We start from the raw sequence: 27,416 nt of genomic DNA, 5'->3' as shown, positions 1-27,416 counted from the left end.
TTGAGACATGAAGTGGAATTAGCTTTGTCCAGAGAGATGGCTAGTTTGGGGAAGCTACAAGCTGATGAGAATTCTTCCTGGTCCCTTGAACCAGATGTGAAAATTTACCTAATTTATATCTCACTTTTGAACGTGTTCCTTTCTGTGGTCATCTAGCTGGGTTAAAAACTGTGTTAGTCTGCTCTTAAGCTAATCCTCCTTGTCTGTTAACTAAGGCAGCTCAGATAAATTTTCAAAATTTCAATTGCTTTGGTTAGTGATAGAAGAAACCTCAAGCCAGAGGCAGTGGAGTGGAAGGACACATAGCTCTCTGGATGTTTAGGCATCTGGGAACTGGCCAGGCTTACAACAGGAGTTGTTGAAGGTGACTTGAAATCACCTTCCTTACAACCATTTCGCTTTCCTGGATCTAGTGTAGCCTGAGTGGAAGACAGAACTGATCTGCAAATCTTTCATTTCACCAGGATGGAGAAAGTTCAATTAAGTGTGCTAATGCCAAGAAACATTTTTCAGGTTTTAACTGGTGCTCCCACAAGCTACTAGATATTTTATCTGCAGCTGAATATCACTCAGTTGTGAAATTGTTTCCTGCTCTCAGACATATCAAAGAATGTAGTTTTTATTACAGAAGAAAATGAAACTGTTTTGAAAAAGCAAGGGGGAAACCCATTGTTACCAATGGGAAAAAATGTATGCCTTTTGTTCTCAGCAGATTTCAAGGTGTGTTGTCCATACTGTAATTCCATTTGTTATATTCTTGCACAAAACTTTACAAAAGCAGTTTTTTAATGAAAGCAAAGCAGCATCCTGGAGGATTCTTTAATCAAGGTGGTATGCTTGAGTACTGAAGCTGAAAATCTCAGCTTCTTCGATCTTTGCCGGGGTTCTAATCTCAGTTTTTGAGATGCAGTCCCAGCCTTGTTGAACTCAGCAGCATGCTCCCATTGCTGGCTATGGAGCCTGGGTTCCACATGCTGTGGAAAAAAATGTTCTCCAGAACGCCCCAAGTCCTGTGTAGAAGCCAGAACTGAAATAACAATATCTGAAAGACATATCTCCTGTCTGAAATTTTGTATATTAATTCAACCTCCTCCTCTTCACATGACTGCTTCCATAAAGGTCTCTATCCTGATCTTGACTTGATCAGATCTATAAATCTTTGTGTAGTAAGATGAAAATACACAGGCCAGAAACAAGGGTATCTGATGTTTGGATATGTGGCTAACAGAAAGCATCAAAACCACATAATCATGTTTTTTAAAACAAGGAGTCTTTTGTTCTTGCGATTGTCTTTGCACAGCTGGGAGTTTCATAGCACCATGCCAATGAATGCACTCATTGCAACTTTTATTTTACTCTGAAAAGGTAAATTGGGATCACTAAGCCCTCAATAAGTATGTAAAAGTGGCAAAACCACAGGTAAAGTGTTACTGAAAGCTGCAGCCCTGCCAGCCATTTCATTTTAAACATGGCTCTTTTAAAAATAACTTTTGCAGTAAAAGCTCTAACTCCTGGATGTAATATGAGCTATTGCTAATGTCATTCCCATGAATTGCTTACAGTGTTGAACCGTTAGATGTCTGACAAGTCCATATATCTCCTATACAGTATATATGAAAGTTTTTTGCTTCTAAACCATATGTTCTTTTTTACTTCTCTATATTCTGGAAATGCACGTGGTTTGGTGATATAGTTTATTTGAACAGGAACCATAGCAGACAGAATTATTCTTTTGCTGAAATGTATCCTTTTTCATACATCTCAGCTTCATGATTAAAGTGATTGGCTCTTGAGGCATTAAGTTTAGTCTGCTTCTGCCACAATTATGCCTTTGAAAACTCCTGAGTTCACTCAGTGATTTCCAGTAGCCCAGATGTCATTAGAACAACACGCAGGTAGTCTGCAAAGCCCAGTAACACAGTCTACACTTCGGTCTGGCTTGGGCAAGCTTTTCCCTCCCTCCCTCTTGGCCAAGCCTTGCAGCTCTGGGAGGAAACAAGTAGCTTTCCTCATGGAAAGTTTTACCCAATCTGGCGTAGTGCCTGAGCCTAGACCCTCCTCGTCTCTAACGATGATTGAAAGTGTACATGCTACTGTGATAAAACATGCTGAGTCGTTAACATTTGGGGCTTGGGTTGTAGGTGATGAGTAAGGGAGAGCTGAAGTAATGCTTTCAAAATTCAGACTTTCAGTGGACTTGCACATCTGGGTTGGAGGGGTATCCTGTTACACAAAACCACACACCCACAGGATTGTGTTTTGCTGTTTCTAGCGGGTTTGATGAATTGGGTCTCCCAAGAGGCCCACCAGAAGAAAGCCCCCAGAAGTGCAGATGGCCAGACTAGCTATCTGTCCTGGTTTTCTCCAGCCCCAGTGTGCAGTTGCCCACAGGGCAGTCCTGCCAACCCCTTACCTGTGGTATGCTCTGAAATATGGTACGGAAATATACTTTCTTTCGACACTAGCACTTAGATTTCCAGGGAGGTCCTTAAGTTTCGAGCTTTCAGGGAAGTGTCCAGTACCTTCTAAGAAGTCCTTAGCGGCTCCAGGCCCCTTCAGTGACGGCAGACACTGGTGGAGGGAGCAGGAGGCTGGCCAAGTGACAAGAAAGCTGCAGAAAGCAGTATTTTTACTGTTGAAAAACCAGCTTGACTTGATGTGCATCTGCATGTGCACCTTCATGTTAACATTTGGAGTCACTAGTGTTCAGCTGAAGCTGTGTTGCTCCCCCTCTTTCCAGCCAAGAGCTGCTTGTCACAGCAGCGCTGCTGGTGGCTGTGCAGTTCTCTGGGGAAGAATTCTTTTTCTCACTCCCATGCCCAATTCATTCCTCTATTTTCATATTAATGGTTGTTGATGTTACTGTTTCAAATGGTAAAGGGTTTTTTGGTTATTTTCTGTAACTTTTCCCTGGTGTTTGGGAGAGAAGGAGTTGTTGTATCTGAACCTTGGTAACATTTACATCTGCTTTTAGGCCTGGAGCAGTGCCAAGGAAAATACATGGCTTGCAGAAGCTTCGTGAGAAAGCTTTGTTCCAATGCAAATTATTTTAGGAATATCTTGTTTGTTTGACTCATTTTGGCTGAGCTGAGCAATGTTAGCTGGTCAGGTGTGGTCTCATGCCTCCTGTATGGCCTCCACACTCCTATGTTGTGAACCCATTCTGGCAAAACATTCTGGGGAAGTTGTGGTAGCAGGCCCCTCTTCTCTGTGGAGCAGAATTTCACACAGACCCCCACTGCATCTCGGCAAAGCTGGGCTGGAGCAACCTGCCAGCTCGGCCCAGCAAACTCATACGTGTCAGAGGAAGCACTCTAATGAGCAGACTCCCTGACTTCATGCACAGCGCTCTTGGTGAGGCACTGGCAAGCTGCTGGATCCCCAGGCTGTGGAGGGCCTGCCTCTGCTCCCACTTGAGTCAATAACACTGTTCCCTTTGGGTTCATTGGGAACAGGACCAAGCACACGGCTGGTTGTTAAAGTGCACATAATGGCTGCATTCATGGAAACCTGGTCCCTGATAGACAGGCAGAGAGGGAGTTTTTCCTGGCAGATTTCTGCATGGCACCACTAATTGTTTCATCTGCGTCTGCTGGACAGCTAGGGACCTGGTCAGGGGCCTGATAGTGTCTTGACCATTGCTGCTGAGAGCAGGCTGCTTGATAACCTGGCTCTGGGTCCTTCCTCCTCTTTGAAGAGCAAATACTGATTGCACCCAAAGCGGGCACAGGCTTTCCAAAACAAGCTTATCTTCAGGCTGGGAGGAAGCCTATGAAAAAAAGCAGACCATCAAAATGTTCCCCTCCTCCTCTGTCACTGAGTCTGCAAATTCTGGGCTTTGAAAATGCCTGGGAACAATCGGTGAGTAAGAAATACAGTAGAACAACTATGGTCCTGTTCTTCATTGTCTGGACGGCTGGGTTTGTCAGCAAACCAGGAAGGTGGACCCGCATTCTACTTACTTTACAGGCCTCACATTGTCACTCTTTCTATATTTTGCATGCTGTGACGCCTACTGCAAGACAAATAGAAAGCCAAGTGAGATGGTGCTGCAAGTGTGTCAAAACTTCAAAACTGTGTTGTTCCTGAACACACAAATTGCAATATGAGCACTTGAACAATCTTGAAAAAGCCATGCTACAGGCTATCAGAGTCCATAATTAGCAGATTAATTTCTTTGGTCTATACATAGTTATAGCTCATGTTATCCAAGCATCGTGTGTGCACAAGAACATTCCTCACTTGCCTTTCCTTTGCACAACTAAAGCATGGTTTATTTACTTAATTATGACCTTTGTGCAGTCATATGAAAGTGTAAAAGACAAGATTTGATGCTTCATGTCTGTGCTGTCCCAATTAGACTTGATGTTACATTTATATGGGAGCTAGGGTTGTAAATCTGTTCCATTGTGATATCTTGGGTTGCAGAGTAGGTATTTCTATAGGTATTATGAATCCATTTTGATAGCCTGGGAGCAACAGCCAGTTCTTTTTCTTGTTCTTCAGGGAAAATACGTGTTTCACTGCCACCTCATAAGTAAAATCTTCTGCAAATTATTTAAGAAGTAGCAAAAATGCTATTTTGGGTCACAAGAGAAGTCTCCAAAAATAAAGACCTGAAGAATATTTTTTAACCTTTATTTCTATCCTGTTTATGCAAATCCATACACACATATAGGATGTATGAAATGAGCTATAAGACTTAGTATTCTAATTCTTTAGCATCTTTGTAGTTGTGGTGGGTGAGAGTGATCTAAGTCTCTTCTCTATTCATGACTGACTTCTCTGAAAATCCTGCAGGTGCCTGCTGAGTAAAACCTTTTAAAAACGTGAGATCAGGTGGAGAAGCCCATCCTGTGGATGTTCTGTTGTGCACAGTTAGTTTCTGAACTGAAACGCCTGTTGCAGCTCTGAAATTTGGCTCCATGCTGTTGCATACCTCTGAGCTGTGGTTGTCCATGATGCTGGCATCTGGGCTTTTGCTATCCAGTTACGCTTTTGGAAGACTGAAGCAACTGGTAAACATAATCTTTTCACTATTAGTTGGCTTCTTTTTTTTCCCCTGTGGTGACTCTATGTCCCACCAAGCTCCAGGCTGCACTTTTACTCAGATACTGACTTGAGGGATTTCACTTCAGAGCATCTGCATAAGGCATTAACAGCTACTTCAGGCATCTTCTCCTTATGGTGATGGCTCTGGGTTAGTAGTACTGGAAGGTTCAAATGTTCTTCTCAATGTAAAATGACTATGTGTGAAATTGTCATATTAGAGGAGGTTACCAGAGAAATTGGTCCTGATTTTTTTTCAGTTATGCAGTCTTGTTTTCTTTCTTCTAAGAAATTTCTCTGACTCATTAACTGTTGACCATTGCATGACATGATAGAAAGGTGTGCTGTGGGCCCCAGCAGTCAAAGGCCAGAGTTTCCTGAAATTCCTAGAATTGACACAAAACAAATTCTGGTTTTCCATGGAGTTATGTTGGGGCCTAGTTCTGGCGAGTTGCACCTCAGCGAGGCACTGCACGCAATGTCTCTGGGAGGGACACCAGAAATGGAGATGGCTGCTCTACTCCAGACCTCCAGAACCTGAGTTCCTACTTTGAAAGAGTTCTCAGGGGTTTTTTCTTGTTTTCTTCTTCCACATAAAGAGTGTGTTAGGATGAGGAAAGAACTCATTAAAAAGGAAAAAAAAGCAAAACTGATTCTAGGGCAGAAAGTACCATCAACCACAGAGAGGTCTATGCTTTTTGCATCAGCAGGCAAACGTGGTAGTGGTTGCTTCAGAGAACTTTCCAGGAATTCTCTCACTGCTTCTGGAAACCCATGATGGGTCTTTACAGACCAGGGAAGCACAGTACAGTCTTTTTAAACCACAAACTCACAATTGGATGAACTGTGTCAGATCACCACTTGATAGGAACCTGCAAACCTCCATTGCTCTTACCAGACAAACTGCTGATTTCTGCTCTATTTGGCATATAGTCAGAGTTGTAGAGATAAAGGTGACCATCACCTTTGGGTTTAGAGGGTTTAGGCTTACCTTTTTGCAATCTGATATCCCAGATATTTCACACTATTTCAATGGTAAACTGAGGTCTTAAAGAGGAACCAGCAGTGCTGAAGTCAAGGAAAGGTTTGCCAGAAAGACATGCAAATGCAAAAGCATCTTCTTGTGCTATTTTAGTAGCTAATTTACAAGTCCAGAGATAGCTGCAGCCCTCAGCTGAATTGATGCATGCTTGCCTGCAGAGGCAGATCTCTGTTGCAGGATGCCAGGACCCCCAGTCAAAGTGGGGGCTCTCTGTGAGGGTGCTCCCTGTAGAGGGTTTAGCACATTTGGAGGTTTGGGGCCCTTTGTGACAAGTAAAAGCAAGTTCATGTGAATATACATTTATTCTATTAGGGAAACTTAGAAAAAAAAATAAAATAGAAGCTTTCTCATGAAGCTGTAGCATGGTTAGCAAGCATTTTAAAGTTTCAGACTTCAAGTACAGCTGTGAAACTACCTGATGGTGTAATTAGAGTGAGAGAAGGCTTGAGAAAAAGAGAAATGAAAGAAAGGTTAAATATAGTATCCCCATTAAAAAAAAAAAAAAAGAAAAAAAAGATGATCAAAGATTCATTCTGGAAGAAGAGGGGAAAGGATGAGTGTGGGTGTGAGAGAGAGGAGTCTAAAAGTGAAATGGTACAAATGAGTAGCAATAGCCCAGGATTTGACTGCCATGGAAAAGTGTGTTTAAAGAATACCTCACTTTGCCTCAATAATTTAAGTATAGAGAAAATTAGTGGAGATGATGAAATAAGCAATGTGCTCATTAACCTTACATAGATCCAAGGAGAGAGTGTAGAGGAGCCTATTTGTCTGTATTTATCTGCAGTGAGATGGCTGCATTGTCTGCAGGTGGGAGGTTCTGGTGGCCCAGCTCCACTGTGGCCAGACCCTCAAATAACCCTGTGACTTATTTCCACGTTCTGTTGACAAGTTCTCTAAGGATCAAGGAAAGGGCTTCAGTGCTACCACTGGGTGGAGAAAGCTTGCATAGGAAGCCTAAAAAACCCTCAGATATATGGTGGAAATAAAGGGGGTGGGAAGTGCGCTTTGGGTAAATACAGTCTCAATTTGTACTTTGTGACAAATTTTCATATCGGTTTTAAGACTTACAGTGCAACAGGGCATTCAGCAAAAATTACAAAAATAAGAATGTATTATCCATTGACTTTCCCCCAGCTGGAAACTACCCAGAAAAAATAGTGCTAGAAGGAGTAGAAATGATCAGACCTTGACAAGGCAGAGGAGGATTTGTAAAAGCTCTCTTTCAAGATTATACAATTGAAGAATAAAACAGGAAATCCGTTTAGTTTGCAACTTTCAAAAGATGGCATTCAAGTTACATTTGGGATATGATCCAAATGCCCTGAAAATTTTTTCCATCTACTTCGATGGATGTTCTAAAACAGGATGTGTTAAATCAGGGGAAATATTAACAGACTCACAAGTAAATTAACAGAAGATTCACAACAGATTATGAATCACTGTATTAAAGAATCAATTAGAATCAGCTATTTACATAAAGACAGAGTAGTAGCAAAAAAAATTTTGAACTAGGAAAACTGGAACATCTGCTGAAGTTTCCAAAGCTATATTTAATATTATCTTAGGAAAAGCACCTGGACTGAATGGTGTCTCATCAAAAATTTTAAGTGCTTCCAGACCAAAATCACTTTTGAAAAAAAAATCATTTGCTAAAGTAAAAGAGAAAACTCCTCTCTAATCCCTTCCTTCCACTGAATTTTGTTACAGGGAATATCATCATCTTAAGCCAGAGCACCTTCTGCTCCCGTGAACCAGTTTGCCAGAACCAAGGCCTGCCCTCACGTAACAGTACCATTAGCTAAAAGTGGGGTAGACTTTATTATTGTAAGGAATACTTTGGATTCAAGCACTCAGCACAGAGAAGAGTATGAAAAGTGAGCAGACTTTGGTAGAGATGCCAGATTTCCTGCCAAGAAATCTACAAATGGATATGGACCATTTCTTTGGTTATATAGGTGAATCTTCAGAAAAAATAATCTGGATTTGAAATTTGAAGCAAACTTTCTGTCTGTTTTTATTTCAGTGAGGAAGGTGGTAAGATACAAGACTTTCTGTGTCTCATGGTGAGAGTTGTGACCGTAAAATTGTTTGGTCAGCCAGAGATCAGCCAGACGTATACCTAATGTTTCAGAGCTATATTTATAGTTTCTCTGATGATGAAATCTAGATTTCTCCAATGACCAACACAACTTCTTTGCTGTCAGTTAAGACAGTTTCAGGGAGGAGCTGGCAGATGTTTATGGCACCAGATGAAGCTGTATCATGCTTTCTGTCATGCATGGTCCATGAGGGGTGCAGCCACCACCTCCCTGTGCCTATTTTTGGAAAAAATGTCAGTGTTCAGAAAGTTGTCTGAAGACAGATTTACATTTTGTATCAAAAACTTTCATCGAGGGGAAGCACCACAGAAAGGGGAAACCCCCACACCTTGTGACACTAAAATGATTGTAAGAATTCTTCATTAAGTTGTCTAGGTGGGAATATTTCTCATGATACAGAAAAGACATCTAGATTTTACATTACCTCTGCAAAATGAAACTCTTAGAGTGATAGAGGTAACTAGAGTAAGTCAATACAGATCCATCTAGATGTAGTGCAACTGCACTGATTTCTACCTGTTCAGACCCAAAACGATTTTAAGAATGAATATATTAGCTGCAGGAACGATTATTCTAGCTACATACTTCCTTGAGATTACCCCACTTTTAAGTACTAACAGACATTTCTGTGTATCTTTTCCTTTACAGACTTTAATTCTTATTATGGACCTGTGTCTTACATGCCAGTGGAAATCAGGAAAGGAAATTAATTTGTATGAATGGACTTCATAAATTTCCTGATTTACCAGTAATGAAATCCTGGTTTGGAGAATGAGAAATAATAGTACTTTTCCAAAATATCTTAATCCTTGGCTGTGATTCGTGGCATAAAATGAGCCATTCTTTCCTACATGTCTAAAGTCCAAACTGTGCTCCATGTGTTATTCTTTCCAGTCTCATGTCAGCAAATAATTGCCATGCTCCTCCTTAGTCTGTCTCTGACCTTCACTATGCTTGCCTTTCTTGAACAAAAGCTGGGAGATTGTGGCAGATTGGTCTTCTTCTAAGATCTGATTTAGTCTAGTGTGCAAGTAAAGATCATTAATCCTACTCCCAAATTCCTTAACTGGTTTACCATTAATGTACTACCCTGTACGCATATGTGAGCACAGCCGTAACAGTGCTTAAAATGGGATTAGACAATATCTCATGTTTTCTAACTACTTCTACTTTTGCATCAATACAAATTCATTCTCTTTGTATTGTCAAGAGTGATTTTCTTGTAAAAAATTTTTTTAACTAGTTTTGGTTTTATGAGTTTAGGCTAGAATATTGTCTAGTCTCTAAACTTGGCCAGTTTTTCTAAGTATCTGAACATGAAATAGTTCGTGTTTTAAGGAGCCTCTTTAAGGGACGTGAAGAATCAAGTTGCTCAACATGATCTTGTTTTAACAATCGGCATCTGAGCTGTGTACTCAAGGATTTTCTTTCCTAAAGAAATGGTTTAAAATCTAGAAAAGAAAAAACCCTGTGTGTGGTTTTCCACTATTCTGTAGAAAGTGGACTGGGCTCTAGGATCAAACTGTACCCACATGCATATGCACTAAAGCCAGCACACTGAAGTAAACACAGAAATGCGCTTGTCTCTTTGAGTGGTCAAAATAAGAAGTCTGCTGACATCAAAGAAGTCTTTCATGCTTCAAAACTCAGGCAAAATAAGAGAGTAGATCTAATTGCCTTTTTTGCATATCAACATTAAAACATTTCAACTGATCTTTTGGGAATGATAAGCAAAATAGGGTGTTTACAATACAGTGATTTTTTCCTGCCAAGTTATCAGACTAGTATACTGTGCATTTGTAGAACACCTTTACATATCCGTCTGTGTTTAATAAGAACTTGATTCAAAGCCCATTGAAGCCAGAATGAATTCTTCTATTGTCTTCTGTGCTCTTTGGATTAGATTCCAACTCCCAATCATAGTAACCTCCAACTCACAATCACTTACTGCTCTTAAAAGAAGTCCTATGTTGAAAACAAATAATACATGAAAATCTCTAATATTGGGTGAAAATTTCAGGGCCCAAAAGTTGGTGCAGACACAAGTTATAGCTTCCAAAGTAACTGTAGAAGATTCTATTACATTATTATGTTCAGGGTAATGGCACATATAGTAATCTGAAATACTGCCTGTGTTGTACATGTAGTGTGACTGCCCGGTGGCATTTTAAGAACCCTCACTTTGGTTGTTGGAGTGTGCTGATATTTAAAACAATGTTTGTGTTGGTTGCAAGGAATCTCAAGGAGATCTCAATGAGTTCTTGCCTAGTGAACGGTGCATAAGTTTATTTTGTGTGAGTGCACTATGTCCACTTTGAAGTCTCTTGAGTTGTTGTGTGGTCTGTAATAAGACAATGACAACACTGCAGTATGGAAAACAGGGTAAAATCAACAGTTTTCCACTTCCTGTGATGTTTTTCTCAGAAGAGAAGGCCTTCTTTATGTGTGCAAAGATTTCTGTTGCAGCTCTCCATAGATAGCCATGACAAAGAGAAAGCATGAAAGCTTCTACGGCAGAACATTCATCTTTGCTTATCTGGCCCTTGGAGACATTAGCTAATCGAGGCACAATACTCCATACAATAGGACAAGTGCTGTAAAGCTACCTCTGTTATCCCAGAAAACATGGAGACTTATCATTCTCATGGCCATTTTACAGGATCTGTTTTCTTCTGACAACAGCCTGTGGTGCTATTGACTCCAACAGTGAATCTGATGCTGGCTCTGTGTGTTATCGTCTCCTTAATAACTGTCTTTTTTTTCTTCTTTTTTTTTTTCCCACCCCATTTGTGAGAATATCTCCCCTGGAGCTCTTCTCTATCAGGCCTCTGCAGCTGCTGTTATTTTAGATATGGCAGGAAGTAGGTTCCGGAAAACAGCAAGAGCTCACAGCACTAAGAAAAATCTAGAAATTCCTCTGATTTACCCCAGGCTCTGGCTCCAATCAAAGCTGGTTGAAAAAGAAAAGGGAGAGAAGAAGGGGTGTTGGTGGAGGGAAAGGCCCAAGCAGACTATGTGCGGGCTGTGTGTGTCAGGAAGGAGAGTTTCAGCCATCACCTCCTGCACGGTACTGCAAAGGTGCTCCACATGGCTGTGTGGACAAGGAGTGCTTGCCTGTGAGTGGCATTCCATGCTGCTGGCATGGCACAGCTAGGGCTGGCTCCTTCCCTCAAGAGTTGAGAAAAACCCTTTCTGTCTCCCCAGGGATATTAGTTTCTAAGATTCCACCCTTTTTTCACATTCTCCCCTCTCGTGTCCAGTGCATGCCTAAAGCAGATCAGCTTCCCTGGTTGTCCAGTGGCTCCTGTAAATGCCTGTAGCAGCACTTAGCAAAGGGTGCCAGCCAAAGACACTGGTGGAAAGTCACCAGAGCAGGAAACTTACATCACTACTACTACTATTATTATTAGTAGTAGTAGCATTTTTTTACTACCACTATTATTTTCATTATAATTTTACAGCTCAGATGGGATACTTAATCTGCTCAGGAAAGACATATTTAGTCACTTTGAGTACCTTTTAAATCAGGCTGACTCTGGAGGTAACTTCTGAAAGAAAAGAAAGAAGAAATGATAAATACCTCCAAACCTTTCAGTTCAGGAAGCAGTTTAGAAAAAAAGACATGAACATACACAACGATGTCCACAGAGAAGATACTACCTTTAGAAATGGTTTTAATAAAGAAATCTTCCTCTTTGACAGAGCAGATTAGGAGGAAGATGTCCACTCAGAGACATCTCATACTATTAGCAATCTAGTTAACATCTGTGAATGTTTTAGGGAAAGAAATTACACTTTGAGACATTTCTTTTTTAATTACAGGCTCCAGATGAGATTTGTTAAAGCAGGGAAATGTATCCCATAGCGACTGATGTCAATAGCAAGCAGTCCCTAAAGCCAGCCAGGATTGGGAAAGCCATGCTGTTTGCTGCTCTTGGCACTGCTTCTTGCTTTCACAATGTCAAACTTAGAACTGCCTTTATATGCACTTTCCATTTTTTTTCCACAGTAGCTGTTGCCAGCAAGCTGTAAACTACCGTATATCACTCAGATTTAAGAACCTCAACTTTAAAACAAATTAAACTCTTGTTGACATTGTAGTAAAAATCAGAATCGAACTGAACAGCTCAGTAAAACTGCACTTCAATTATTTTATGGATTTAAGATTGTTTTCTAGGATTCCCAGACTCCCAATACAGCAAAGTTATTTCCTCTTGGCAGAAGTCTGGAAAAAAATTCATTCAATGGATAAAATTATGTGGCAGACACTGGGTTGAAGCCTAAAGGGAGGAAATGGTGTCTCCCCAGCACCTGTAAATATTTGCTCTGTGTCTTGACCAGGAGAGACTTTCATCCACACTATGAAAAAAATTTTCAAGGTTTTTATTTTGTGAGTTTTTAAGAAAACAGAATTTTCATCTGTCAAAATCCCAGTTCCTAGCTAGGTGTTTATGTGGCTTTGAATGAGAATGGCAAACACAGATCTGACCCACCCTTTAGAACCACATCCAAGTGCAGGTAAATGCATGCAGTGCACCAGTGCTCTCAGTCCCTGGCCTCTTGTCTTTCATTTCCCTACTTAGCAGTTAATTTTGAGTATTCTTTTTATAATTCTCTCTTCTTTTTTTCCTGTTGTGTAAAGGGGAAACAAAGATTTCCATCTAATTAAATGGCATTCTTTTTAATGTTTCCTATCAAAACAATTTGGAATGATAGTAGTTCAGAAATGTGTGTAGACAGAAGCTACTGGAGATTTGTTTCATGGAAATACATTTTACAAAAGGTGTGGTGCATGAAAAGGGCTGTTGTGTGGAGCAAACAACAATCAACTTGCATAGCTTTTGATTTTTTTCTTTTATCTCATAATTGAAATGTCCTTGATGTCCCTAAGGCCCCAGTCTGAGAAGTGTTGGGTTCTCAGGGTCTTCAGCAAGAGCTGACCCTTGCTGCTATGCTTCTGTCCCAAGGATGCTTCTGAAGATAGAGCAGGATGTTGCACATCTGCATGCCCACAGCTAGATCCTGGGGTCTGCATGTTCTGGCTGAACTCCCCGAAGAGCAGGGAGGTGCCTGCCCCTTCAAGCAATGTGTAGTTGTGTGGATTTTCCAAATCTCCTGTCTTAGGCTCCATGCGTTTGCCTCCTAGACTGAATTGGCTGACTTGTCCTGGCTGAATCTCATGTAAGCAGCCAGTTTTATTCTTTGCAGCATTAGTAAATTTTTAAAGCCCCTCTTGAATTACTGTTAAAGTTCTTTCACACATTTTGGTGCCTGGAGCACCTCTCAAAAGTCCAGGCCACTTCCTACTAGAGTTTGAATGTGCTGTGAGATTGCAGTCTGGGCCATGGAAGCACCCTGCCATTTCTCAGCTATTGAGAAGCAAGGGTTTTGAAGTCCTGGTACTCAAAAAGAGACAAAAAAAGAAACCTGTTGAACAATGCAAGTGGTTGTTTGGGAAGTGTAATGCAAACATTTTGAATAATATTTCTGGTCTTGAAGTGTGTTTGAGAGATGAGTGTTATACACCTGCTCTCAAGTGCCTTCTCCTAGTTCTCTAGTGCTGGCAGCAGGTTTACAGGCTTCTTTCTTGGTGCAGAATAAATTTCCTTTCTAGTCAAGAGTGCTGGGCTTTAGCAGGGTTCTTGTGTCAAGCATTGAGATGCAAGGAGGAAGGCCTTCCCTGTCAGCCTGGCTGTAATTCTTACCAAATTCTTGCAGCTGTATCTGGTGTTTTTACTGTTGGCATTGCTCTGTCAGTCCAGCATAAGCTTGAGCCATTCTGGTGGTAGACACACAGCATGTGGGAGAAGGGAAAAGAGGAAGAGACATTTTGCTATCTTTGCAGCTCTGTTGCACTGGACCCATGTACACGGAAGAATACTTATCCAGCTGCTCTAATTTGAGATGCCTGCTCTAGGTGGGTTTAGCATGCAAGGATTACTGGAGTCCAGCAACTGTTTGGATGTGGTGGCTTTCACATCTGCATCTCTGCAATGGTGACAGCACCTACTAACACCCAGCTGGTGGTTTCCCCACCATGGCCCAAGGTGCATTGGTATGTGTTCAGTGTGGGTCCACTAAATCAGCCTTTGAATCAAACCTCCCCAACCAAATTGAATGGGAGTTGTGTTAGGTCTTTACCTAGCTGGTGTGCTGCAAACCCAATGCAACAATGTCATTAATGACTGCAGTGCTCTTGTCCAAGAAGCCATGGCAGAGAGGACATATGTTCCTCTTTGACCTGCAGTGTGCTGGTCATCATGCCATAAGCAAATTTATCACATGACTTTTTTTTATTGCATCCATTTTTTTGCAGGCTGTTTGCAGCTGCCAGTTCAGATTCCCAGAGCCAGCGCTTCATCTGTGCCCACTGCTGAAGTTTAGCCTGTGTTCCATCACCTAAGGATTTCCCTCAGCTAGCGTGACCTTTTCCCAGCCTAGTCTTCAGCAGGCTCGTAGGTGGATTTCTCTTCTCTTATCAAACACACAAAAATTTTATTAGCCCCACCCAGCCTCTTTCTTCCATCCAGCAGCATGTGGCCACTCACTGAGTCATCTCATCAGACCATCATTTTATCTGCCTGAGCAAAACACCTGTGGTTTAGAGGTTATCAAACAAAACGCAGCCTTCACCATAGCCTAGGTGCAGATGTGGCCCAACAGCGGTCGCTCCGTAGAGCAGCACATAGGCACATCCTGTATGGTATAGGCAGCAGCATCCTAGTGTTGTCCCTGCTTCAGTGCCCTCTATGCTAGGTGATGTGAATAATAGCACTGATTTTTTTCTGTTTGCCACACACTTTACCAATGCAAGGGCTTATAAAGGAAGGAGGTATTGATGATGGTGATGATAATAGGACAACTAGGGCTTATTTAACAAAAAAAAAAAAAAAAAACAAGAAAAAAACCCAAAACCAAAACTAACCCTTCTTGCTCAGGAAAAGATCAGACAGAACCTGTTTAATCTATCTCCAGGACACTTTCAGTGTTGCGGGCATGTTAGTCCTACTCAAGTCCATCAGACTTTGTGGCTGAGTGAGTCAAGTCACTTGGCCATTCTCTGTCATGGAAGAAAAAAGGCACGCAGCAAATACAGCCGTGTGATGGAAGGTGCTTTTTTCTTTCCTCCATTCATTATTCTGTTGCTTTATTTGATATGCCGAAGTGCACATGAGCCATTTTTTTATGAACAGCAGTGGAAGGTGGTTCATTTTGGAGGATTCCAGATGATCACTAGGGGCCACACTGTTATTACATAAAGTCAATTAAAGAGCATACATGCACATCCCATTGATTTGATTTAAAACTAACGAAAGCTTCAGTAATGTGCAATTACAAGAAACATAATGACCCCTTTATATTGAATGCAACTTCTGTGGCACCTAATATACTTTGATGAATTGCTCATTATGTGCAATGTTGGAAAAGCTTCTAAAAAGATTAATAATTGTATAATCAATAAAGAAATTCAGTCTTATTCAGCTTTTTATAAACTCTGAAATCAGTATGCTATAGATATGGACCCTCCCTTGCTCTGTTTTTTTCCCTCCTGTACCCCCAGAATTATTTTTTTTCCTAAAGCTAATCTATCCCTTTTCCAGCATGTGGAGAAAGCCCTTCTTGTGATACATGGAAAGGCCTGGCCTGATAGAGATGTCTGTGTCAGGTCTAACGGTTGGTGTCCCTGAAATCATGAGTGCTTGGCTGGATATGTGCACATGGGATGCTCCTTTGGCAGGGCATGAAGTCCCCAGGTAGCAGCCTTCAGCATCAGTCTCAGAGCTTTGCAACCTTGTCCCGATTCACTCTCCCTTTCCCATTCACTGCCTGTAAATACTGGGAGCTGCCAGCCCTTGGGGTCACCAAGTGGGTTTTAACCTTTCTCTTCTAGCCATGGGATGCTTTGAGCACCTCGTGTCTCAAGTGTTGTCCATGCTGTAATTGACTGCTGATTGTGAGGTACAGTAAACCTTGAGGGATGGGATCAGGAATATGAGAGTAAAAAGAAAAAGAGGAGGTTTCATTTCAGTTACATTCAATATTTAATAAACACTGCCAGAGACATCTGGAGGCCAAAAAATAGGCAAATGCAGAATTGCTTTAAATTTATTTTAGTTTTTAATCCAGTCTCATAGTGCTTCAGGGCATCATTCATAAGTTCTGAATGCTGGAGTCTGACAGCACTATTTCACTGTTGGTCATTAGACTGAAATGTAGAACTCTTCACCAGGATCAGTTTGCATTATTGTTATGCTTATGGCAGGGGCAAATTTATATTGTCTCTGGTAAAGTCATGCATGGTCTTCCTTCCTCCTTCTTGACTGGTACCCACAAAGCTTCCATCAGTGCCAGCCTCAGGTTTTGGCTGCCTTAGGTAGCATTTGTATAGTTTGTCTGTCATGTGGAAATTTTGTGTAAAACGTAAAATATGTCTTTTGTCTCCCTTACAGATGCTCTTAGGAACGTAAACACATCGTTTTGGTTAAAATGTGGTTTATTTGTCCATTGCCCAGCCTTGTCCTCGCACATGTGTGTGTGTGTGTGTGTCAAACATGGCTTGCAGGGCAGATCCTGCAGCCTCTGTGCAACCCAAATCCCTGTCACCCCAGGCAAGGCTGGCCTCAGTGAAGGCTACTTCAATTCCTTTTGACTCTCTGATTCTTTGGAAAAAGGGTAAATCAGGTTCAGTGCAGCCACCTTCAGACTGAGAGTAAAAACAGGCTAAAGCTTAGACCCCCAGTGTGTTGGGAATCGCTGTGGCTCTGCTGATGCCTGCACTAATTTCCAGCAGCTGGGGAATTCATGCCTAAGTGTTCACAGAGCAAGAGACACAAGGCGTTTCCAGGGCTGCATATGGAAGGGATGAAAAAAATTCAAATCCAGGAGTTCTCTTTGTGATAGGATGGGACTTATTTAGTCTGGGCACCTAGTCAAGAGCACCAGTTAAATTGCTGCCACACAATGCTGTCATCACACTACAGGGATACTTTCCCATTAGCCCTCCACAGAGCAGACGCTGTGGGAGATTTTGGGTTAGTTGGAGTTGTTGAGCCAAATAAGGCAGAGGATAGAGCAGGTAGGACAATGACTCCATGTTAGTGGCTGTCATGCACAACAATACCATTCATTGTGCCAAGCTGATGTTCTTATGGGAGGATCATGTTTTATTAAAACCTGCTACTTGTTGTCACTCACTTGCTCCACTGTCATATTCACTGTCTCCAAAAATAGCATGCCCTGTGGTGGTGGCTTATTATGATTAATCAGACAAAAATAAGTTTAAGGTTTAAACACATCCAGGACACCTGAGGTAATACATGATCTGACTTCTTTATGGAACATGTGAAGTTACATTTTCCATTTCTTTGTGAAACTTGTTTTGTTTGGGTTTTAATGCAGTAAGCTTTAATGTAATGTATAGTTTTGCATTACAGACTGGCACCTCAGGAATTTGTATCACTGTCTTCTCATGTTTTATCTTACTCACAGGACAATACTTACTAGATTGGAAAAAGACAGCTCTACTTTTTTCAGTGATTTGAGTAATAATTCTATGTTGTTTGTTGCAGCTTTCATATGTTAGAAAGGAGTGATGCTTACTACCCTGATAAATCTGTAGAATTTTAATCAAGGGATGGAGTTTATACCAGGGGCCTTATTTCTTTACTCTCTCTCTATATGTCTATTTAGCCATTTTTCTCTTAAAATAAAATTAGTGCATGGAGATAAGAAAACCATGTTTTCCTCCTGTATTTATGCTTCTTCTGCATTCATTTGCAGCTCTGAATTGCTTTTCAGTGAGGCTAATATGTGGCATTTCATCTGAAATGGAACACATTTGAGAGCACATGAGCCTGATGGAGCAAGATATGGCTTCATCACTGGTGAAAAAATCTGAGAGCAATAATTATACACAGCAAAGTGAACATCATAGTACAAACCATTACTACAGGTAGCATGACATCAGTGTCAAACTCATATACTCACTCCAGAGCTATCTGTCCCTGTCTCGGTTCATAGCTAAATAGTGACAGCAGGAATTCAGAGCACTTATGGGTACATCCATGCTGTGTAATGACCTACATGGAGAGATCCCTGATCTGGGGATCACTGTAGTTGTACCCATGGAAGGCTTGACCCGAGCTAGAGAATTCTGCCAGAAGGCAAAAATGATGAGACAAACTGAGGCAGTTTTGCTTTCAGGACTGCTACTCTTTTTTCTGGAGGTTGCTCAAACTTTCCACAAACCTTCTGGAGGTTGTGACACAGGAGCTGTGCAGTCTGACCAGTGTCAAACATATTCCAAACAGGGCACTGCACTGCTTGGGCAGTTACACCCATCTGAAAGATGAAGCATTATTGTCCAGACACAGCAGACTCTGAGCATAATTTACCACAGGCTTTCCACATGTAGTTTGAAAGATGCAGCTGGTATTACTTGTACTTTCCAAGCCATGTGAACCAGTCAGAGCAGATTGCTTCTGTTCATTTTCATCAAGAGAGTGTTATGGCATCTCAACCTCTGTCTTTAGTTTTGCTCCATTGTAGGGGCAACGGTCCCCAGCAGACACAGGCGGACATGAAGGAACAAGGAAAGGCTGGTTAGTCAGCTGTGGATAGAAACTTGATGTGAACCTGAATGCCTAGATGGCTTGGGACATCCCATGTGGCACTTCCTATTGATAAGGAAACCAAAAACCATCCTGAAGGAACTGAGCTGATGCCGTTGCTCTTTACAGGGGAATAGGGACATGTGAATCACAAGGTGTTAGCTCAGCACATAACCTCTCAGTGCCCTTTTGCTTCAACTTTATCACACCCCTTAAAGAGCAGAGAACCATGAAGCTCACTTGTGGAAGAGAAGCGTGCAGTGGCAAAGGGGCGCAACAGTAAATAGGACCCAGAGTTCTACTCAGTGTCCTTGTGCAAACCTTTCTGGGCCCCTGCTAAAGTGGACTGAAGTCTTTGGAAAGATGATCTTTGACTTCCACAGCCTTTGGTATGTGATGTGTGAGGAGGCAGCGGCCTAACCCAGCCAGAAACTAGAGAATTAATGTTTCTGCTTACAAAGTGAACAGAGGTGAGATATGTTTTCCAATTACTATCATTCCCACACAAAACTGTAGACTCAGCTCTTTATAATAGTAGATTTGACCATGGCTTTCAGCTCATGTTCAATTTTTTTCAGACTCTTGGGAACATTTATCTTCAGGAGGATGAAGTCTTCCAACCTCTCTTATTTGTATCCCCAAAAAGCTCTGCATTTGGGGAAACCCCATGCATGTGCCTTCTCTCTAATCCCTGCACCACTGATTTGGAACTTCTTTCATCTGAGCAGGGTCAATCTCTGAGCTGAAAAGCAGAACTTTGTCTCAGAAGAACAGGTATTTTATTAAAACAACAGGGCACATTGTTATCCATATTAGTAGTCAGATGCAAAAAAGCATAAATCCACAAAAATTTAAAGTTTTACCAGTTGATGGAATCCATGTACAGCTACCAAATGTTAAAAATATTCTATTTCCTATGAAGTTCATATCTATATATGGAACCCACATTTGTTCAGATATATCTGCTTGTCCTGTTCCATGCAGGAACCCAAACTCTTGCATCGCTAAGACACTGATTTTGTTAATTAGTAAAGCAAAAATTTCCATTGCAAGGGCACTTCAAAGAAAAATTAAATACAAGAAGAAAAAGCCTACTTATTAAACTAAAATGTGGTGTAACAGCTCACCACATCCTGCCATGTGGCATCTGCTGTTTAGCAAAGGAAAGGTTCCTCTTTCAGAAGCCTTGACAGGTAGAGAGGGTCACGTGTTACCTGCATTTCTCAGCATTATTATTCTTTTACTTTTCTGTCAGTGGAAAAGCTGAACATGACAATGGAAAATACCAGTTGAGAGAAGGCATTGTGGGGAACTGTAGGTGTTAGCTATGAAAGCAACAGTGGCCTCCCACCCCAAAGGCAGCAGAAAAACAGTGAAAAAAAATGTGATGACAAAGGCACTGTAAATTGTAGTATTCAGCTGTTTGATCTGATAGGGATCAACCTGTTGCTTTAAGGGAAGCGTTTTGCTACTCTAGGCATTGAAGATTAGACATCTCACACGCTATTCCAGATCTGTTGCTAAGCTGTACGTAGGACCTGCACCAATCCAAGTAATTATTTGGATCTCATCTGTCCTGTCTATAAAATGGGTCTTTTTGAGTACTCAGGTTATGTTGTTTTAAAAATGAGTGTAAAGCCTTTGGAACCTTTCTTTGAAGAATATTGTGCTTCTTCAAAACCCGGCTACTCCTGGAATGGTACTACAAACATGAATGGATGCGTATCCAAGCAGCAGCAGAATCAAAGACCAGCATTTGGTTTAGGAATGAAACTCAAACCCAGGCCAAAATACTGCTTGCAGTGAATACTGCTGGTCTGTGGAGCACACACAATCTTCTTGTAATAGCATCAGGTTTATAAGTCATAATTTGCGCATTCAAGACAGTAAACAGCTGAATCTTCTTAAGTATATAATAAATACTTTATTAGAAAGGTGGGAACTAAGACAAAAATGCCAGTTATTTTATCTGCACAAACAGTATATCTTGCTTCTCTGGAAAGTTCTACAATGGTCCTACAGGACCAAGTGGAGCCCTGAGAATACCAAGGGGAGAGTGGGATAGATGGCAGAGGAGACAGTGAACAGGGAACAGTCAGCTCATTCACATGACATATAAATTAAATTAATAGAAACAAATTTAAAACAGAAAAAGTACTTTTTCCACCATAGCATCCATACACTGAAGCTCATTGCTATAAGGAAACTGAAGGCCAAAACAAGTTCAGAAGGTTATTAGAAAACTTCTTAAAGAAAGTTCATCAAAGTTCACTAGAAACAAGGGTGCAGACCTCCACTGGCTCACAAAGGCCCCCAGCAGAGCAAAGGTGTTCTAGAGAAAGCATCAGTGGAGGTGTGCTGGTTCCTATTCCCAAACAATTGACTACTGCCCATTGTGGTAGTTGTGACACTGGTGTGGATGAGTGCAAAGGACATTTCAGCAGAATCATACTTCAGTAACAGAATGCTTGATTTGCTGTTGGGAAGGACAATCTTGGATCAACCTACAACAAGAATGTTAATGTTTTCCTGTGAAAAGCAAAAAAGGACAAGTTTGGGATCAAACAAAATATTCCAAGACTTTCCATTTGATGCAAAATAAAACATTCCTTAGCATGCAACAAAAACATTAATATGTTTTGGAGTCTTACAAGAAGCAAAGTTTCTAGAAATTAGAAATAAAAAATGGTGAGATAGTCTTCATGAAAGTGCTGGACCATGCAGTTGGCATGGAGCTGACCGGGAGCATCCTTCTAGCCAAACCTAGCAAGCTCACCCAGCACATTTCATGTGCGCTTGCCTCCTGGTTTTCCCCTGTTCCCACCCACCTGAGGGTTTTTCTTCCAGCCTCAGGTGTCTCATTGGGCAGTGAGGGAAAGCCCACTCTCAGCTCACTTCCCCTTTCAGCTCTTGTGTTTAGTTCTGTCTGCATGATCTGCTGCACTGCCAGATCACATATTGCCCCACCCGGGCCTTTTGCGTGCAGCCTTGTCCACAGCAACTATCTTTACAAAAGCATAATGGAAAAGTCATCCCACAGAAGTGTGCTGTTTCAATTGAAGGCAGAGTCTTAGTTCACAATCTGGACACATGCAAATGGGACGACCCTCCTTGCTGTGTTTGGATGCATGCAGAGCAGTCTTTGTTGTAGTGCAGGGCTTGCTGCTTGAATTTGGTTTTGGTGTTTGGTAATAATAAAGATGAACTCCACAACACTCTCAAGAGAAAGAACTGCTTTGTCTTCATAGGTCATTTCCATACCTCTTAGTTTGCTGCTGTAAATAGGTAGTTAGAGATGCTATTGATACTTCCTTTCTGAAGTAGGGTGTGCAGATCCATTGTAGATTTGGTTTTGGTGGCCAGGGCCTATGACACAAATCGACTGATTCATGTGCTGCAATTACTAAGTGGGCAATAGGTCGGCAGAAAAAAAACCCAAAAAAACAAACCAGAACAAACAAACCTCTCGAGTCATAAAACCCAACACCATACAAACCCAACTGAATGGTCCAGGAAGTTGGTTTCAGACAGGCTTGGTCTTTTCCAGTAAACAGGTGAAGTTATCTGGATTGCTGTGAACAGCTGCCCACAAGGAAAGGAAAATGCGGGCTTTTCCGTGGTGCTTCTATGACGTGGGCATGTGTTCTTCACTCACAGCAATGTTAGGGAAACTCAGAAGCAGTGATAACCCTTCTGATGTCATTTTGTCTATCTCCGTGCAAATCAGGTGGTGGCAGTTGCTGTAGGGAGGTGGGGTGGAAATAAAAGGGATGTTGTGTAGTCCACTGTCGATGACCTTTGCCAGGTTCAGTCATTTCCTGTCCATCTGCCAAAAATCACATGGACATAATTGAAGTGTGGGAAACTGTATTGCTTGATGATCTTCAGTGGAGGGGGAAAAGAATGAAAGAATTTGTGAATAAGGAAAACAACACTATCAGTGAAGATGCAATCTGACTGGGTGATGCTAAGATAGCAGACCTTGTTTATTCTTTCCTCTTGCCAAGAGTTTTATTTTGTCCCTCTCATCTGTTTGTGTGGATAGTATTGAAATGTGCATGTCCACGTGTGTTGGTCACCACAAAAAGAGGGTGTATATTTAAACACATTACCAGTTCCAGGGAATGGGCAGGCACACAGCAGTTTCCTCTTTTCTTTTTTTTTTCTTTTTTCCTAAATCAACCCACGGTGGAAAAAATCAGCATGTGAAGTTCATAGACTAGACATGGCAGCTGCACATAGCCAGGTTCAGTGACTGGCAGCTTTCTTCTATCAGTACCTACCATGGCTAACATATTTTCCAAATGGCTCTTTTTATGGAAGGAGTAGGTTATTCTAAGATCTCCTGTTTTCTCTTGGCTTTACACTTCTGAACCAGTTCTAGAGCAAATGAAATGTTTTATCTGTAACTGATTTGAAATGTTAAGTATGTTTGATGCAATCAAGGATCAAGGATGCTGCTGTTCTTGTGATGCCTGGGTTTACATGATATTTAGCATGTTAATAACCTTGGTTAATCCTGCTGGTTTTGCACTGTGATCAGCCTGTACCTCGTGATGTCACACTTACTCTTCAGAGCTGTACTGAAGCTGTCAAGGAACAAATGCGAGTTCGGGGGGGCTTTGTACTTAAGAGACCTGCCTGCAGCAGCGGGCTGCTAATTGATTCCTTTTCTCTTGTCTTTTTTCTTTGCAGTAAATGAAATTATAAGGAATGACCTTTCCAGTACCAATGTCCATTCATAGCTTTCAATATGGGCCTCGTATGAATTACAGACTTTTGACTTAGCTGGCACATCAGCTTGAGTGGAGAGATACCGAATAAACTGAAGACATTGCCTGGTACCACTCTGACCTTCCAGCTTATTGAATGTCAGGAACTGAAGATTTACCTCTTGCTTACAAAGAAGTAGCCCCTCAACTACAACTGATGAAACAACTTTTTTTAAAGAAAGTCATCTCAAAAGAGAGAAGAGGGAGTACACTTCAAGATGGCGCACTTCATGGGACAAAACTAGGAAACTCAGCAGAATCTGAACACTTCTTCCCAGTGCTGATCTTTTTGGCATGGCACCGCTGGAATACAGCCCTGGAAGTGCCTTATTTTACCAGGTTGTGGCATCAGGGCATTTTTAATAAGCTTTGAATTCACTACCGTTAAACATATGGGTAGGTGCAGAATCTATAGAGCTTGAATTCTGGAAAGTGATATTGGAAAAAGAGTAGGAGTCTGCAAAAGAGTAGGGAGGGCAATCCCAACTCCAGTAAAACACATCTATGAATTCCAGAATTTCCTCAGCTTTTCCTCTGCTGGAACCTACAGCCTATTGCCTTATTCTCAGTGCATTTCAAAAGCCTCCTGATTCGTCATCATCTCAGCTTTCTTTTGCATATTGTCTTTATTATGTGCTAATGAATCATAGGGTTGTTAGTAGTAGCATGGTAAGATTTTGATTTTAGTCTGGCTTCTGTCATAGCACAAGTGAGTTGAATAGCACAAAATAAAAAAGGTTGATGGACAAAAAAATTGAAATCTATCTGTTACTTGATAGATGAATGTGTATGCATGTACATACATACTAGTATATATGCATATATTTATATATGACTAATAATTTAGATGATTGCCTAGTAAGGGCACTGAATTGAGCAATAATTTCAATTTCTGAGAATGCATTTCAAATCCACAACAAATATTTCAGCTACTTCTTTTGAGGGTTTGTTGCACCTAAAGCAGGTATGCATTTTCTTTCCTCATGCCGTTAAGCAAGCACTTTAGATAGGCAAGAAGGATGCATACAAGATACATGTTATTTACCAAATGTCAAAATATGAGTTATAGTAACTGTAAATACCATTATGTAAGAGTGTAAAATATTTGTTCAGTTATAATGTTATTATTCCGCAGAAGCCTTATAACTCTCTGCTACATGTATGAAAAAGAATATTACCAAAAAACCACCAAGGTTTAATATGCGGCGCTGTATAGTGTGTTTTAGGATTAGCTAATATTTCTGGAACTACAGGTAGGCATGTAGTGTAGCCTTTAACATTGTATTTTTTACAATCAACTGCTTATTATATACCTATTAACAACCTATTATTTCATATAACCAAAAAAAAACAAAAAACAAAACTAAAATAAAACAGCATGACTTTAAATTAAAAATGTTTAACATTAATATTGTGCCTTAGGAATCTGTGCCCCCTCCTGGAAACACACCTGAACTACACCCCCGAGCTGGGGTAGCTCCTTAACCTTGATGCAATGAAGACTGAACAGGTTTCACAAAGAGGTGAAATCATCCTAAGTGTTTTAAAACATTATTCTGTATAATTATGTCTTACTTTCTTTAGGAAAAAAATGAAAGCCATATTTGTCACATTTGCACATTACTGTGAAGACATGAGAATATAATATGGCTATATGTACATAATATGCTGTTATTGGTCCTTACAATAGTCTGTATTCCTCACTTGTTTAATCCCAGTTATTTACCCAGTATTTAGCATTGTAGGTGTTGCATGAAATGTTTCTTATAGACTGCCATATGAAAAATTAAAAGCTTGACAGATGTCAGCTTGACTTGTAGCTAGAAAATAGAACTAATAAAGCAAAATGTTCTGCTGGAAGCTAGTCTTAGAGTGGTTCATTTTATATTATCTTGAAAAATCTTCTTTCCTCATATAAAACAAGCATTGTTAGATTGTAAACATATCTATGTCTCCATCTCCTATATGAAGCTGATTGCATTCTGCTGATATAACCACCTTAGTATGGAAGCAAAGTCACCTGTCAATAGACTCTTCTTCATTTCCCCACTGTGTTTAAAGACGTTGCTGCCAAGAAGAGAAAATTATATGATGTAATCCTCAGATTTTATTCTCTCAGTGTTTCAGAAATGTTGATAAACTGTGCATGGAGGAATCTCTGATTATGCCAAAGTGGTTTTTTTATTCATATACATAAATACCTTGGGTGAGCCTTTAATCATATAGGACAATACAGACAGAGAGGCACATCCTCCCTGTGTTCACATTTCAGCAGTAATTTTAAAAAAGTTTTCGACTATACAGTTTGGCTATGTTGCACCTCCTTCATTCTTATTTTTATTTTCCTCTTTAAGCTATTTTCAACAAACAAACAAACAAACAAAGACCCCAGCATATTACTTTTAAGCCTGGATAATGGAAGATTATGCATCTCTCGTATATGTATTCATAAAATAAAAACAAAAGCAGAAATATTTCTTGTATGAGACTGCTCTCTTGTTTCTTTATGTGTGTTATGGTTGTTGCTGTCCATTTAGGAAAATGGTTTTCATCAACCCTTTTTCAAAACAAAGCAAAACCAAAAAGCCACAGCAGTCTGAACTTGGAGCACAGTCGTAACAGGTACATTCAAAAATACTTTTGCCTGGGATGATTCTTACTATTAAAGAGAGCCCTCTGAATGACTTTTAAGTGGTGAAACAAGTTACCTTATTAATCATGCAACAAAGTACTTGCATCTATATATTTTTTGGACAACAGTTTCTTTTGCTCTCCCTGGAACTACTTCTAAAATACATGGGTTACTAAGGGTAGGCATTGGATCTCTGGTCTTCAGTGCAGTAGATACAAGAGATATTTTTGTTAGGCTGGAGGCTTTGGTAGACCTGCAAAGGGACGGCTGCCCATAGGGTGGCAGAAAGGCTTGCCCCCACCATATACGTGTGATTGATGGATCTGACCTGTATGATGCATCCTGCTCCCTGAATCCCTTTGCTGCTCTGCCCCAAAGGAGGAGGTGCAACAGGAGGGTGTCAGCTTAGTCAAGGTTGGGTTGGACACAGGTCTGGGTTTCTGGTGACCTCATCAGGTGGTGCATCTGTATATACCAACATCTGACCCCTGATGGGCCAAATCATACAGAAATGAGAAAACCTCAGCTGCTTTGATTTATCAGAACAGTAGGCAAGTTGGAAAGTATGTAAGCATGCCTATCACAGCAGTTTGAGTTTACATGAGCATTTAAACACCTTTCAAAAATTTCGCAAGCAGAGGGAGGCAAATACGGATTGAAGGCTTTGTTGAAAAAAGACCTTATTCTGCCTTTTGTTTGCCTTCCTGTGAATATGAGGTGTCACTCCCTGCTCAGTCCATCACACCTGCCTTCCCTGAGGCTGCTACCCAACTCCTCACTATTCAAGGCGAGGCAGATGCTCCAAGCCATCCAAACCCAGACATGGCCGTTTGGAGGTCAGTCAAAGGGCTCCTTCTCTGCTTCTCACTCTTGATGGTGGAAATAGTAGTATTTATGCCTTGTGTGGACAGCATGAGGTGTATTGTTGGTGAGGTTCCTGGAAGTAGGAAAATATTGAAAACTCGGTTACAAATTCACAATGTCTCCTGAAGACCATTGCATTTTGTACCAAACTGAAGTCACAAACTGAATTCATCTAAGCAAAATACTTCAGTCATTGTGCTACCTGGCTTCCTCTGAGCTTCCTTTACCTCTCATTTCCACACATCCCTTCCTCAAAGCACAGCAGATCCAAGCACAGCTACATTAACTCCATCTTGACCAGACTTCTTCAGACAAAAATAGACTTCAGCAAACTCCTAACTGACT

General features: G+C 40.9%; 1 protein-coding gene across 5 annotated transcripts in view; it reads left to right on the top strand.

Moving 5' to 3' along the window:
- NFATC1 (nuclear factor of activated T cells 1) overlaps nt 1-26,049 on the top strand; it is a 111,891-nt gene extending 85,842 nt beyond the window's left edge. For all 5 annotated transcript variants that reach the window (XM_071553488.1, XM_071553486.1, XM_071553484.1 and 2 more), the window contains one exon: nt 23,499-26,049. In XM_071553488.1, the coding sequence (XP_071409589.1) occupies nt 23,499-23,548 (50 nt within the window). In that variant the 3' untranslated portion in view covers nt 23,549-26,049. The remainder of the gene's footprint in view (nt 1-23,498) is intronic.
- The last annotated feature ends 1,367 nt before the right edge of the window (nt 26,050-27,416 follow it).

The sequence above is a fragment of the Pithys albifrons genome, chromosome 4, assembly GCF_047495875.1.
Source record: "Pithys albifrons albifrons isolate INPA30051 chromosome 4, PitAlb_v1, whole genome shotgun sequence".
NCBI classification, from domain to species: Eukaryota; Metazoa; Chordata; class Aves; order Passeriformes; family Thamnophilidae; genus Pithys; species Pithys albifrons.
Note: the sequence above shows the minus strand (reverse complement) of the source record. Positions and strands in the feature narration are given on the sequence as shown.